Source organism: Nerophis lumbriciformis, linkage group LG11 (genome assembly GCF_033978685.3).
Source record: "Nerophis lumbriciformis linkage group LG11, RoL_Nlum_v2.1, whole genome shotgun sequence".
Taxonomy (NCBI): Eukaryota; Metazoa; Chordata; class Actinopteri; order Syngnathiformes; family Syngnathidae; genus Nerophis; species Nerophis lumbriciformis.
In genome coordinates this window covers 47,478,815-47,493,327 of record NC_084558.2, presented here as the reverse complement: position 1 = coordinate 47,493,327, position 14,513 = coordinate 47,478,815, and the positions used below count along the sequence as shown (strand labels likewise).

General features: G+C 30.1%; 1 protein-coding gene across 1 annotated transcript in view; it reads right to left on the bottom strand.

Annotated features, from left to right (window-relative positions):
• Positions 1 to 210: 210 nt before the first annotated feature.
• camkk2 (calcium/calmodulin-dependent protein kinase kinase 2) overlaps positions 211 to 14,513 on the bottom strand; it is a 49,778-nt gene continuing 35,475 nt past the window's right edge. The window contains exons 11-17 of the mRNA XM_061966466.2: positions 13,377 to 13,576; positions 10,608 to 10,661; positions 10,462 to 10,535; positions 7,040 to 7,127; positions 6,843 to 6,974; positions 4,494 to 4,579; positions 211 to 1,301 (exon numbers count right to left, since the gene is read on the bottom strand). Coding sequence (XP_061822450.1) covers positions 1,223 to 1,301; positions 4,494 to 4,579; positions 6,843 to 6,974; positions 7,040 to 7,127; positions 10,462 to 10,535; positions 10,608 to 10,661; positions 13,377 to 13,576 — 713 coding nt within the window. The 3' untranslated portion in view covers positions 211 to 1,222. The remainder of the gene's footprint in view (positions 1,302 to 4,493; positions 4,580 to 6,842; positions 6,975 to 7,039; positions 7,128 to 10,461; positions 10,536 to 10,607; positions 10,662 to 13,376; positions 13,577 to 14,513) is intronic.

Genomic DNA, 14,513 nt, shown 5'->3' with positions numbered 1-14,513 from the left:
TATATGTGTGTATATATATATATATATACATACACATACATATATATACGTTTATATATATACGTATATATATGTATATATATATACGTATATATATATATATATGTATATATATATATGTATATATATATATATATATATATACGTATATATATATATATATATATATATATATATATATACACACGTATATAAATATATATATATATATACATTTCTCAAAAAAAAATGTCAGGAAAAAAATATAAATGATATTTATGCATTGTTTTTACCTTACCTTGTAATATTAATTGTTCATCAAGAAATTATAAATATAATTGTATTATTTTTTTCTGCTCAGCTCTCGTAAGATTATGACTTTTTTCTCTGGAAAATAAATTTGTACAACAAAAAAAATTTTGTTTTCTGGAAAAAAAAGACAAATTAATATTTTCAATATAGAAAAAAATGCCTTTTCCCCTTCTGGAAGAAAAAAAGTTTTTTTAATGGAAAAAAAGACTAATGAAGAAAAAAAAAGATTATTTTAGGTGTGGAAAAAGCACTTTTTGTGAGGAAAACAGAGATATGATTGCAGAGAAGTGTCGAGCATGAATGTGTACTTTGTGTATTCCTTCAAAGTGCAGTGAAATGACGTAGAAATGCATAGAGGAGTTTAGGCTGAGCGGACGGAAGCATTGATTATTGATAATTGATTAGACGTGTACATCTTCTCATACATCCTGTAGATACGTCATGCATAGGCTGGTACAAAATGTACTTCCAGGTTCTTCACATACAAAATGATTTGTTCCACGTGAAAAAAAGGGGTGATATTTTTGAGCAGACACGAGAAGAAGTGGACTGGAACTACAAGTGCAGATTATTTACACACCAGCACCTTGCAGAAGAGTGTTGACAAACACCTTCTTCCTTGGGGAAAAAAGAGCCGAGAAAGTCCGCACTGAAGATGTTCTTCTCAAAGTAAGTAAAGCATTGTTATTATTATTAATATGAAAGTGTGCTGTTGTCGTACCTGAAAGTGGGAAAGTCACAAAGGAGAACCACGCCTGAGACTCGCATGCTTACAGTAAACATGCAACTATAGACCAGGGGGAGGAGCCTGTCCTTCTGGAATCTTCCCACAGTCTCAAGGAGCCCCCGTGAGTACTGTACGTACAGTAAGTTCTGGAAGAGTAAAGGGGTTGGCGGCGCAGTGACAAAAGTTGAAATCCAACCTGCTGCATCAGGAAAGAGTCTCGTCTTCTCCCAACAACGGAAGATCTACGCTCCTCGCACCTTCACCCTGCTGCTGCTGTTGCTTCCTGCAAGTACAAGTAAAACTACAAGTAAAACTACAAGTACCCCTGGGTCCTATTCGGACTTTCAGTGAATTTTCAGAGTTGATGTAGTGACACACGCAGATAATATACTTATAATAGGGGATTTTAATATCCATATGAATACCCCATCAGACTATAATTGATAGCTGTGGTCTTACACAAATAATAAATGAACCCACATATCACAACGGTAATACGATAGACCTAGTCCTTGTCCGAGGTGTCACCACCTCCAAAGTTTCGATACTCCCGTACACTAAAGTAATGTCCGGTGATTACCTTTATAAAATTAGAAGTTCTGACTCATTGTCAACAAGCTAATGATAATAATAAGTGCTTTAGCAGCCGCAACATTAATGCTGTCACAACTACCACTCTTGCTGGCCTACTGCCTTCGGTAATGGCGCCTTTCCCAAATTATGTGGGGTCAATCGATAACCATTGATAGTATAGCACCGCTAAAGCTAAAAGGGGCCCCTAAAAAACGTACCCCATGGTTTACAGAAGAAACTAGAGCTCTTAAACTATCATGTAGAAAGCTGGAACGCAAATGGCGCGCGACTAAACTTGAGGTTTTCCGTCAAGCATGGAGTGATAGTTGAATAACTTATAAACACACACTTACCTCAGCTAAAACTAATTACTACTCAAATCTCATCCGCCTCAATAAAAACGATCCTAAATATTTGTTCAGTACAGTTGCATCGCTAACCCAACGAGGGACTCCTCCCAGTAGCTCCGCCCACTCGGCAGATGACTTTATTAATTTCTTTAATAAGGAGATAATTTATTTAATAATACCATCTTAACATTTGACAACAAAACAATTACACACCTGTCTGATAATACCACCTTAACATTTGACAACCAAACAATTACACACTAATTGAATAATACCACCTTAACATTTGACAACAAAACAATTACACACTTATTTAATAATACCACCTTAACATTTGACAACAAAACAATTATACACCTAATTAATAATACCACCTTAACATTTGACAACTAAACAATTACACAGCTATTTAATAATACCACCTTAACATTTGACAACCAAACAATTACATACTTATTTAATAATACCACCTTAACATTTGACAACCAAACAATTACACACCTATTTAATAATACCACCTTAACAGTTGACAACAAAACAATAACACACCTATTTTATAATACCACCTTAACATTTGACAACAAAACAATTACACACCTATCTGATAATACCACCTTAACATTTGACAACCAAACAATTACACACTAATTGAATAATACCACCTTAACATTTGACAACAACACAATTACACACTTATTTAATAATACCACCTTAACATTTGACAACAAAACAATTATACACCTAATTAATAATACCACCTTAACATTTGACAACTAAACAATTACACAGCTATTTAATAATACCACCTTAACATTTGACAACCAAACAATTACAAACTTATTTAATAATACCACCTTAAAATTTGACAACAAAACAATCATACACCTATTTGATAATACCACCTTAACATTTGACAACCAAACAATTACATACTTATTTAATAATACCACCTTAACATTTGACAACAAAACAATTTCATACTTATTTAATAATACCACCTTAACATTTGACAACCAAACAATTACATACTTATTTAATAATACCACCTTAACATTTGACAACAAAACAATTTCATACTTATTTAATAATACCACCTTAACATTTGACAACCAAACAATTTCATACTTATTTAATAATACCACCTTAACATTTGACAACAAAACAATTTCATACTTATTTAATAATACCACCTTAACATTTGACAACCAAACAATTACATACTTATTTAATAATACCACCTTAACATTTGACAACCAAACAATTATACACCTATTTAATAATACCACCTTAACATTTGACAACAAAACAATTCTACACCTATTTTATAATACCACCTTAACATTTGACAACAAAACAATTACACACCTATTTAATATACCACCTTAACATTTGACAACCAAACATTTACACACTTATTTAATAATACCACCTTAACATTTGACAACAAAACAATTATACACCTATATAATAATACCACCTTAACATTTGACAACAAAACAATTCTACACCTATTTTATAATACTACCTTAACATTTGACAACCAAACAATTTCATACGTATTTAATAATACCACCTTAACATTTGACAACCAAACAATTTCATACGTATTTAATAATACCACCTTAACATTTGACAACCTAACAATTTCATACTTATTTAATAATACCACCTTAACATTTGACAACCAAACAATTACATACTTATTTAATAATACCACCTTAACATTTGACAACCAAACAATTACATACTTATTTAATAATACCACCTTAACATTTGACAACAAAACAATTATACACTTGTTAAATAATACCACCTTAACACCTAACAATTACACACCTATTTAATAATACCACCTTAACATTTGACAACAAAACAATTATACACTAATTTAATAATACCACCTTAACATTTGACAACAAAACAATTATACACTAATTTAATAATACCACCTTAACATTTGACAAAAAAAACAATTATACACTAATTTAATAATACCACCTTAACATTTGACAAGCAAACAATTACACAAGGCGACTCGGTAAAGAATCTGGGTATTATCTTCCACCCAACTCTCTCAGTTGAGTCACACATTAAGAGTGTTACTAAAACGGCCTTCTTTCATCTCCGTAATATCGCTAAAATTCGTTCCATTTTGTCCACCAGATCATTATTCATGCCTTCGTTACGTCTCGTCTCCATTACTGTAACCTATTATTTTGGGGTCTCCCTATGTCTAGCATTAAAAGATTACAGTTGGTACAAAATGTGGCTGCTCGACTTTTGACAAGAAAGTTTGATCTTATTACACCTATACTCTATATACATATATACCTATATATATATACACCTATACTGTATATACATATATACCTATACTGTATACACCTTTATATACATATACCTATACTGTATACACCTTTATATACATATATACCTTGTAATTGAGAACTTTGCTTCACTATACAAACTAGTTGATTTAGGAACCCTGTTGAAGAATCAGTTGAGTGTGTAAATGGAGGTTCCATATATGGATATGAAGTGTGAGTCCTCACGTGTGTGAGCCGCTGCTTCCTTCTTTCCTGGCCCAATCAAAAGGGTTCCCAAAGGATCTCTTCCTCAACATGGTCCTCACCAGGATCTGCACAAAGACATTTTTATTACATGCATGAATATTCATGTCGTAATTATGTATGCACAACACTTTATTCTAACTGTATATAATATGTTATTACATAGTAGTGTGACACACAATGTTACTTTTACATTACTTCTCACAGTGCAGTAGAATATTTGCTATATAAATGATAATAAAACAGATTACAGTAAATATATTATTAGTATATAAATGATAATAAAACAGATTACAGTAAATATATTATTTACTACATAAATGATAAGATAACAGGCAACAGACAATATTATTTGCTATATATTAATAATAATAAAACAGATTATAGGAATATATTATTTGTGATATAATTGATAATAAAACAGGTTACAGTAAATATATTGTTATATAAATGTTAATAAAACAGATTAAGTTATTATATTATTTGTTATATAATTGATAATAAAACACATTACAGACAATATATCATTTGCTTATAAAAGATAGTAAAACAAGTTACGTTAATGTATTATTTGCTATATAAATACTAATAAAACAGGTTACAGTTAATATATTATTTGCTATATAAATAATACAACAGGTTAGAGACAATATATTATTTGCTATATAAATGATAGTAAAACAGGTTACAGTTAATATAGTATTGCTATATAAATAATAATAAAACAGATTAGAGAGAATATATTGTTTAGTTATAAATGATAATAAAACAGGTTAAAGTTCATATATTATTGCTATATAAATAATAAGGCAGATTACAGTTAATATATTATTTGCTATATAAATGATAATCAAACAGGTTACAGTTAATATATTATTGTTGTATAAATAATAATAAAACACATTCGAGACAATATATTATTGCTATATAAATAATAATAAAACACATTCGAGACAATATATTATTGCTATATAAACAATAATCAAACAGGTTACAGTTAAAATATTGCTAAATAAATAATAAAACAGATTAGAGACAATATATTATTTTCTATATAAATGATAGTAAAACAGGTACAGTTAATACAGTATTGCTATATAAATAATAATAAAACAGATTAGAGAGATTATATTGTTTAGTTATAAATTATAATAAAGCAGATTACAGTTAATATATAATTTGCTATATAAATAATAATCAAACAGGTTACAGTTAATATATTATTGTTATATAAATAATAAAACCGATTAGACAATATATTATTGCTATATAAACAATAATAAAATGGTTGCATGTTACAAAGCATGAAATATAGTAAGTGAAGATGGTAGTTTTTTCCCATTAAAATAGCATTACGACTTTATCCTTCACTTAAAAAAAAGATTTAGCGGCACCTTTTTTATTTGATCCTATTTTTAAAGTTGGATTTTCATATTTATTTATTTTATTTGCCTAGCAGATATATTTGTTGACATTTTTTTTATATTTCATTGTTTGTTTTTGTTAATACTCGTCATGGCAGACCTCTAAAATATTGACCATATACTCTCACTCCTACATGTGGTGACAAATGATTAGATTCTCATATTTATTGTATTGATAAGGCAGATACTTGTTTGCCCATGTTGATATCAGCATGTTACTTGTTGTTAGTAGTATTTATTATTATTAATGTTAGTTGTTGTTAGTAGTATTTATTACTATTAATGTTAGTTGTTGTTAGTAGTATTTATTACTATTAATGTTAGTTGTTGTTAGTAGTATTTATTACTATTAATGTTAGTTGTTGTTAGTAGTATTTATTATTGTTAATGTTACTTGTTGTTAGTAGTATTTATTATTATTAATGTTAGTTATTGTTAGTAGTATTTATTACTATTAATGTTAGTTATTGTTAGTAGTATTTATTATTGTTAATGTTACTTGTTAGTAGTATTTATTACTATTAATGTTAGTTGTTGTTAGTAGTATTTATTATTATTAATTTTAGTTGTTGTTAGTAGTATTTATTACTATTAATGTTAGTTATTGTTAGTAGTATTTATTATTGTTAATGTTACTTGTTGTTAGTAGTATTTATTATTATTAATGTTAGTTGTTGGTAGTATTTATTACTATTAATGTTAGTTATTAGTATTTATTACTATTAATATTACTTGTTGTTAGTAGTATTTATTATTATTAATGTTAGTTGTTGTTAGTAGTATTTATTATTATTGTTAGTTGTTGTTAGTAGTATTAATTATTATTAATGTTAGTAGTATTTATGTAACTGCAGTCAAAGCAAAATGATTGCTATTATTATTATGATTATTAAAAGTGTGTTCTCACCACAGTGGGCAGGCTGGGAATGTGTTTGACGGAGTTCTCCACTTCCTCCTCCGTCACCTCGATGAGCGAGCAGCAGTTGTCGTCCTCCGGGGGGAGGGGCTCGGCGCCGTGCCGGGTCACCCACGGGTGCACCTGCAAGACCGGGGGAGGGGTCAGAAGGTCAGAGGACCCACTGGTGGAGGAGGAGAATACCTTACTTTTATCTGTGGAATTGATATTCTGCTCTCAGGGTTCTTGTCCAACATCTTCATCAACAAGTCCTTCAGGTCGTCTGACACCTCAGCACTGTGGGCATGACATCATTATTATACTTGGAATAACATAATAATACTTGTAATATACATGATAATACTTGTAATAACATAATAATACTTGTAATATACATAATTATATTTGTAATAACATACTATCATTGTAATAACATAATAACCATTGTAATAAACATAATACTTATAGTAATACATGTAATAACATAATTATACTTGTAATAACATACTAATCATTGCAATAACATAACCATTGTAATGAACATAATAATACTTATAATAACATAATAATCCTTGTAAGAAACATAATAATCCTTGTAATATAATAGTAATTATTGTTCATAACCATAATGATCCTTGTAATAACATACAAATACTTGTAATAACATAATAATCGGTTGTAATAACATAATCCTTGTTAAAAAACATAATAATCCTTGTAAGAAACCAAACAATCCTTGTAATAACATAATACTTGTAATAACATAATACTTGTAATAAAGATGATAATACTTGTAATAAACATAATCATTGTAATATCAGAATAATACTTGTAATAACATAATAATCCTTGTAATAACCTAATAATCATTGTAATAAACATAATAATACTTATAATAACACTTGTAATAACATAATCATTGTAATACACATGATAATACTTATATTTGTAATAACATAATAATCCTTGTTAATAACATAATAATACTTGTAAGAAACATTATACTTGTAAACAACATTGTTAATAACATAATCCTTGTAATAACATAATGCTTGTAATAACATAATAGTCCTTGTTAAAAAACATAATAATCCGTGTAAGAAATGAAACAATCCTTGTAAAACATAATCAGTTGTAATAAACATAATAATCCTTGTAATAACATAATAATCAAATCGGTTGTTAAATTATAATAATACTTGTAATAACATAATAATCCATGTAATAACATAATAATACTTGTAATAACCACAATAATCCATGTAATAACATAATAATGGGTTGTAGTAACATAATAATCCTTTTAATAACAATATTCCTTGTAATAACATAATCCATCCATCCATTTTCTACCGCTTATTCCCTTCGGGGTCGCGGGGGGTGCCTGTCTCAGTTGCATTCGGGCGGAAGGCGGCGTACACCCTGGACAAGTCCCCGTATAACATAATAATCCATGTAATAAACATAATAATGGGTCGTAATAACATAAAAATCCTTGTAATAAACATAATAATCCTTGTAGTAAACTTAATAATGGGTCATACTAACATAATCATCCTTGTAATAAACATAATTCATGTAATAAACAGAACAATGGGTCGTAATAACATAATAATCCTTGTAATAAACATAATAGTCCATGTAATAAACATAACAATGGGTCGTAATAACATAATAATCCTTGTAATAAACATAATAGTCCATGTAATAAACATAATGGGTCGTAATAACATAATAATCCTTGTAATAAACATAATAATGGGTTGTAATAACATAATAATGGGTTATAATAACATAATAATGCATGTAATAAACAATATTGGGTTATAATAACATAATAATCCATGTAATAAACATAATAATGGGTTGTAATAACATAATAATCCATGTAATAACAATAATCCTTGTAATAAACAATGGGTCGTAATAACATAATAATCCTTCTAATAAACATAATAATTAATGTAATAAACATAATAATCCTTGTAATAAACATAATAATGGGTTGTAATAACATAATAATGGGTTATAATAACATAATAATGCATGTAATAAACAATATTGGGTTATAATAACATAATAATCCATGTAATAAACATAATAATGGGTTGTAATAACATAATAATCCATGTAATAACAATAATCCTTGTAATAAACAATGGGTCGTAATAACATAATAATCCTTCTAATAAACATAATAATTAATGTAATTAACATAATAATCCATGTAATAACATAATAATCCATGTAATAACATAATAATCCTTGTAATAAACATAATAATCCTTGTAGTAAACATAATAATGGGTCATAATAACATAATCATCCTTGAAATAAACATAATTCATGTAATAAAGATAACAATGGGTCGTAATAACATAATAATCCTTGTAATAAACATAATAGTCCATGTAATAAACATAATAATGGGTCGTAATAACATATTAATCCTTGTAATAAACATAATAATGGGTTGTAATAACATAATAATGGGTTATAATAACATAATAATGCATGTAATAAACAATATTGGGTTATAATAACATAATAATCCATGTAATAAACATAATAATGGGTTGTAATAACATAATAATCCATGTAATAACAATAATCCTTGTAATAAACAATGGGTCGTAATAACATAATAATCCTTCTAATAAACATAATTAATGTAATAAACATAATAATCCATGTAATAACATAATAATCCATGTGATAAACATAATAATGGGTTATAATAACATAATAATCATTGTAATAAACATAATGGGTTGTAATAACATAATCCATGTAATAAACATAACAATGGGTTATAATAACATAATAATGCATGTAATAAACAATAATGGGTTATAATAACATAATAATGGGTTGTAATAACACAATAATGGTTGTAATAACATAATAATCCATGTAATAAACATAATAGGTTGTAATAACATAATAATCCATGTAATAACAATAATCCTTGTAATAAACATAACGGGCCGTAATAACATAATAATCCTTCTAATAAACATAATAATTAATGTAATAAACATAATAATGGGTTGTAATAACATAATATTCCATGTAATAAACATAATAATGGGTTGTAATAACATAATATTCCATGTAATAAACATAATAATGGGTTGTAATAGCATAATAATCCATGTAATAAACATTGAGTTGTACTAACATAATAATCCTTTTAATAAACAATAATACATGTAATAAACATAATAATACATGTAAAAACATAATAGGTTGTAATAACATAATAATCCATGTAATAAACATAATAATGGGTTGTAATAACATAATAATCCATATAATAATCATAATATTGGGTTGTAATAACATAATAATCCTTGTAATAAACATAATAATACATGTAATAACATAATAATGGGTTGTAATAACATAATAATCCATGTAATAAACATAATAATGGGTTGTAATAACATAATTCATGTAATAACATAATAGTGGGTTGTAATAACATAATAATCCATGTAATAAACATAATAATACATGTAATAACATAATAATGGGTTGTAATAACATAATAATTCATGTAATAAACATAATAATGGGTTATAATAATGGGTTGTAATAAGATAATGTTTAGAAAGAAGTAGAAACCGACCGTTCTGGCAACTCCACTGGCAGCGTTCTGATCTTCTGATGCAGGCTGAGGATGCGCTCGTCCATAAAGGGACACTGCACACAAACACACACTTGAAAATGATTCCTAGCTGTTCACGTCAGGCAGAGAGAGAGAGAGAGACTCACCACTCCAAAGACGAAGCAGTAGAGCGTCACACCCATGGCCCACACATCCAGAGCCTGCATGGTTGGACAACAACAGGCCAGGAGTGGATTCATCAACAGTGAGCATACTTGCAAGATGGCAACAAGTAGCACATTCCACAAGAGTTAGGGTTCAATTGATACAATCAGTTCAAATTTTAGCATGCTAACGTTAGCATGAGGACATAGGAAAAGTTAGCATTCTTGTAAGAGGGCGCCAGTTATCAATAGCCATCATTTTTAGGTTGAAACAAATGCAATTAGCTAAAATGCTAACATAAATTTTAGCATGCTAACATTAACATGACAACATAAACATAAAGGTCAGCATACTTCTACGAGATTTTAGGTTCAAATTAATACAATTAGCTAAAATGCTAGCATAAAGTGTTAGCTCGCTAACGCTGGCATGTTATAATGAGAACAGTGAGCGTACTTGCAAGTTGGCAAAAAGTGTCAAAATCCTCAAGAATTAGGTTGAAATGAATTAAATTAGCTAATGTGTTAGCACAAAGCTTTAGCATGATGACATAGGAAAAGTTAATGTAAGATGGCGCCAAGTACGGAATCCATGAATTTGAAGTGTGGACAAATAAAACGAGGAAAAATGCTAGCATAAAACGTTAGCATCCTAACGGAAAATAAGTTAACATACTTTTATGTTGGCGCCAAGTATCGAAATTCCTGATTTTTAAGGTTCACGATTAGAAAATGTATCTAAAATGCTAGCATTTAACCTTAGCATGCGAATAGAGGGGAATGTTAGCATACTTCTAAGATGGCGCCAAGTATAGAAAGCCATCATTTTTCTGTGCAAACGAATAAAATGAGGGAAAAAATGCTAACATAAAACGTTAGTATGCAAACAGAAAATAAGTTAGCATACTTTTATGCTGGCACCATGTATCAAAATCCATGATTCTTAAGGTTAACAATCCAAAATTGCTAGCATAAAACGTTAGCATGCTAACAGAAAAGAAGTTAGCATACTTTTATGCTGGCACAAAGTATCAAAATCCATGATTCTTAATGTTAACAATCCAAAATTGCTAGCATAAAATGTTAGCATGCTAACATTAGCACAATGACATAGAAAAAGTACTTCTACGATGGCGCCGAGTAGGAAAAGCCATGATTTTGTGATTTAAATTCATACAATTAGCACACATGCCAGAATAAAACCTTAGGGGAAGTTAGCATACTTCTAAGATGGTGCCAATTATAGAAAGTCAAGATTTGTTTGTGTAAATGAATAAAATTTGAAAAAATGCTAACATAAAACATTAGCATGCTAACAGAAAAGAAGTTAGCATACTTAGCATATCAAAATCCATGATTTTTAAGGTCAACAATCCAAAATTGCTAGCATAAAATGATAGCATGCTAACAGAAAAGAAGTTAGCATACTTAGCATATCAAAATCCATGATTCTTAAGGTTAACAATCTAAAATTGCTAGCATAAAACGTTAGCATGCTAACGCTAGCATAAAACCTTAGCAAGCGAATATAGGGGAAGTTAGCATACTTCTAAGATGGCGCTGAGTATAGAAAGTCAAGATTTGTTTGTGTAAATGAATAAAATTAGAAAAAAATACTAGCATAAAACGTTAGCATGCTAACAGAAAAGAAGTTAGCATACTTAGCATATCAAAATCCATGATTTTTAAGGTTAACAATCCAAAATTGCTAGCATAAAACGTTAGTATGCTAAAGTTAGCATGCTAACACTAGCATAAAACCTTAGCAAGCGAATATAGGGGAAGTTAGCATACTTCTAAGATGGCGCCGAGTATAGAAAGTCAAGATTTGTTTGTGTAAATGAATAAAATTTGAAAAAATGCTACCAGAAAACGTTAGCATACTAACAGAAAATAAGTTAGCATACTTAGCATATCAAAATCCATGATTCTTAAGGTTAACAATCCAAAATTGCTAGCATAAAACGTTAGCATGCTAACGCTAGCATAAAACCTTAGCAAGCGAATATAGGGGAAGTAAGCATACTTCTAAGATGGCGCCAAGTATAGAAAGTCAAGATTTGTTTGTGTAAATGAATACAATTTGAAAAAATAATAACATAAAACGTTAGCATGCTAACAGAAAAGAAGTTAGCATACTTAGCATATCAAAATCCATGATTCTTAAGGATAACACTCCAAAATTGCTAGCATAAAACGTTAGCATGCTAACGCTAGCCTAAAACCTTAGCAAGCGAACATAGGGGAAGTTAGCATACTGCTAAGATGGCGCAGAGTATAGAAAGTCAAGATTTGTTTGTGTAAATGAATAAAATTAGAAAAAAAGCTACCAGAAAACGTTAGCATACTAACAGAAAATAAGTTTGCATACTTAGCATATCAAAATCCATGATTCTTAAGGGTAACAATCCAAAATTGCTAGCATAAAACATTAGCATGCTAACAGAAAAGAAGTTAGCATACTTAGCATATCAAAATCCCTAACTCTTAAGGTTAACACTCCAAAATTGCTAGCATAAAACGCTAGCATGCTAACGTTAGCACAATGACATAGAAAAAGTACTTCTATGATGGCGCCGAGTAGGAAAAGCTATCATTTTTTAGGTTTAATTTAATACAATTAGCACAAATGCTACCATAAAACTTTAGCATGCTAACAAAGGGTAAGTTAGCACACTTGTAAGATAGCATCAAGAATAACAAAGAGTGGTAATAAAGTACTAGTTGCAGTACTGCCAGGCTACAGCAGAGGGCGCCAGAGAGGCAGCTGACCTTGCCAGAGAAGTTCTTCCTGGTGTCTGACAGAGTCTCCGGGGCCAGGAAGGCAGGTGTGCCCACAGTGCTGGTCAGGAGGGCGTCGGCCCCCTGGAACTGATTACTGACCCCGAAGTCTGCGATCTTGATGTGACCGTCTTCTGCCACCAGCAGGTTGGAGGGCTTCACGTCTCTGTGGATGATCCTCTGGTAGTGTACTGCACACATGGAGTACTTGTCATGTATACTACAACAATACACTGTGGTATAAATACTGTCATATACTACAACAATGTCATATAAATACTTTTATATACGACAACAATGTACAGTACACTGTAGTATAAATACTGTCATATACAAACCCCGTTTCCATATGAGTTGGGAAATTGTGTTAGATGTAAATATAAACGGAATACAATGATTTGCAAATCATTTTCAACCCATATTCAGTTGAATATGCTACAAAGACAACATATTTGATGTTCAAACTCATAAACATTTTTTTGTTGTTGCAAATAATCATTAACTTTAGAATTTGATGGCAGCAACACGTGACAAAGAAGTTGGGAAAGGTGTCAATAAATACTGATAAAGTTGAGGAATGCTCATCAAACACTTATTTGGAACATCCCACAGGTGTGCAGGCTAATTGGGAACAGGTGGGTGCCATGATTGGGTATAAAAGTAGATTCCATGAAATGCTCAGTCATTCACAAACAAGGATGGGGGCGAGTGTCACCACTTTGTCTACAAATGCGTGAGCAAATTGTTGAACAGTTTAAGAAAAACCTTTCTCAACCAGCTATTGCAAAGAATTTAGGGATTTCACCATCTACGCTCCGTAATATCATCAAAGGGTTCAGAGAATCTGGAGAAATCACTGCACGTAAGCAGCTAAGCCCGTGACCTTCGATCCCTCAGGCTGTACTGCATCAACAAGCGACATCAGTGTGTAAAGGATATCACCACATGGGCTCAGGAAAACTTCAGAAACCCACTGTCAGTAACTACAGTTGGTCGCCACATCTGTAAGTGCAAGTTAAAACTCTCCTATGCAAGGCGAAAACCGTTTATCAACAACACCCAGAAACGCCGTCGGCTTCGCTGGGCCTGAGCTCATCTAAGATGGACTGATACAAAGTGGAAAAGTGT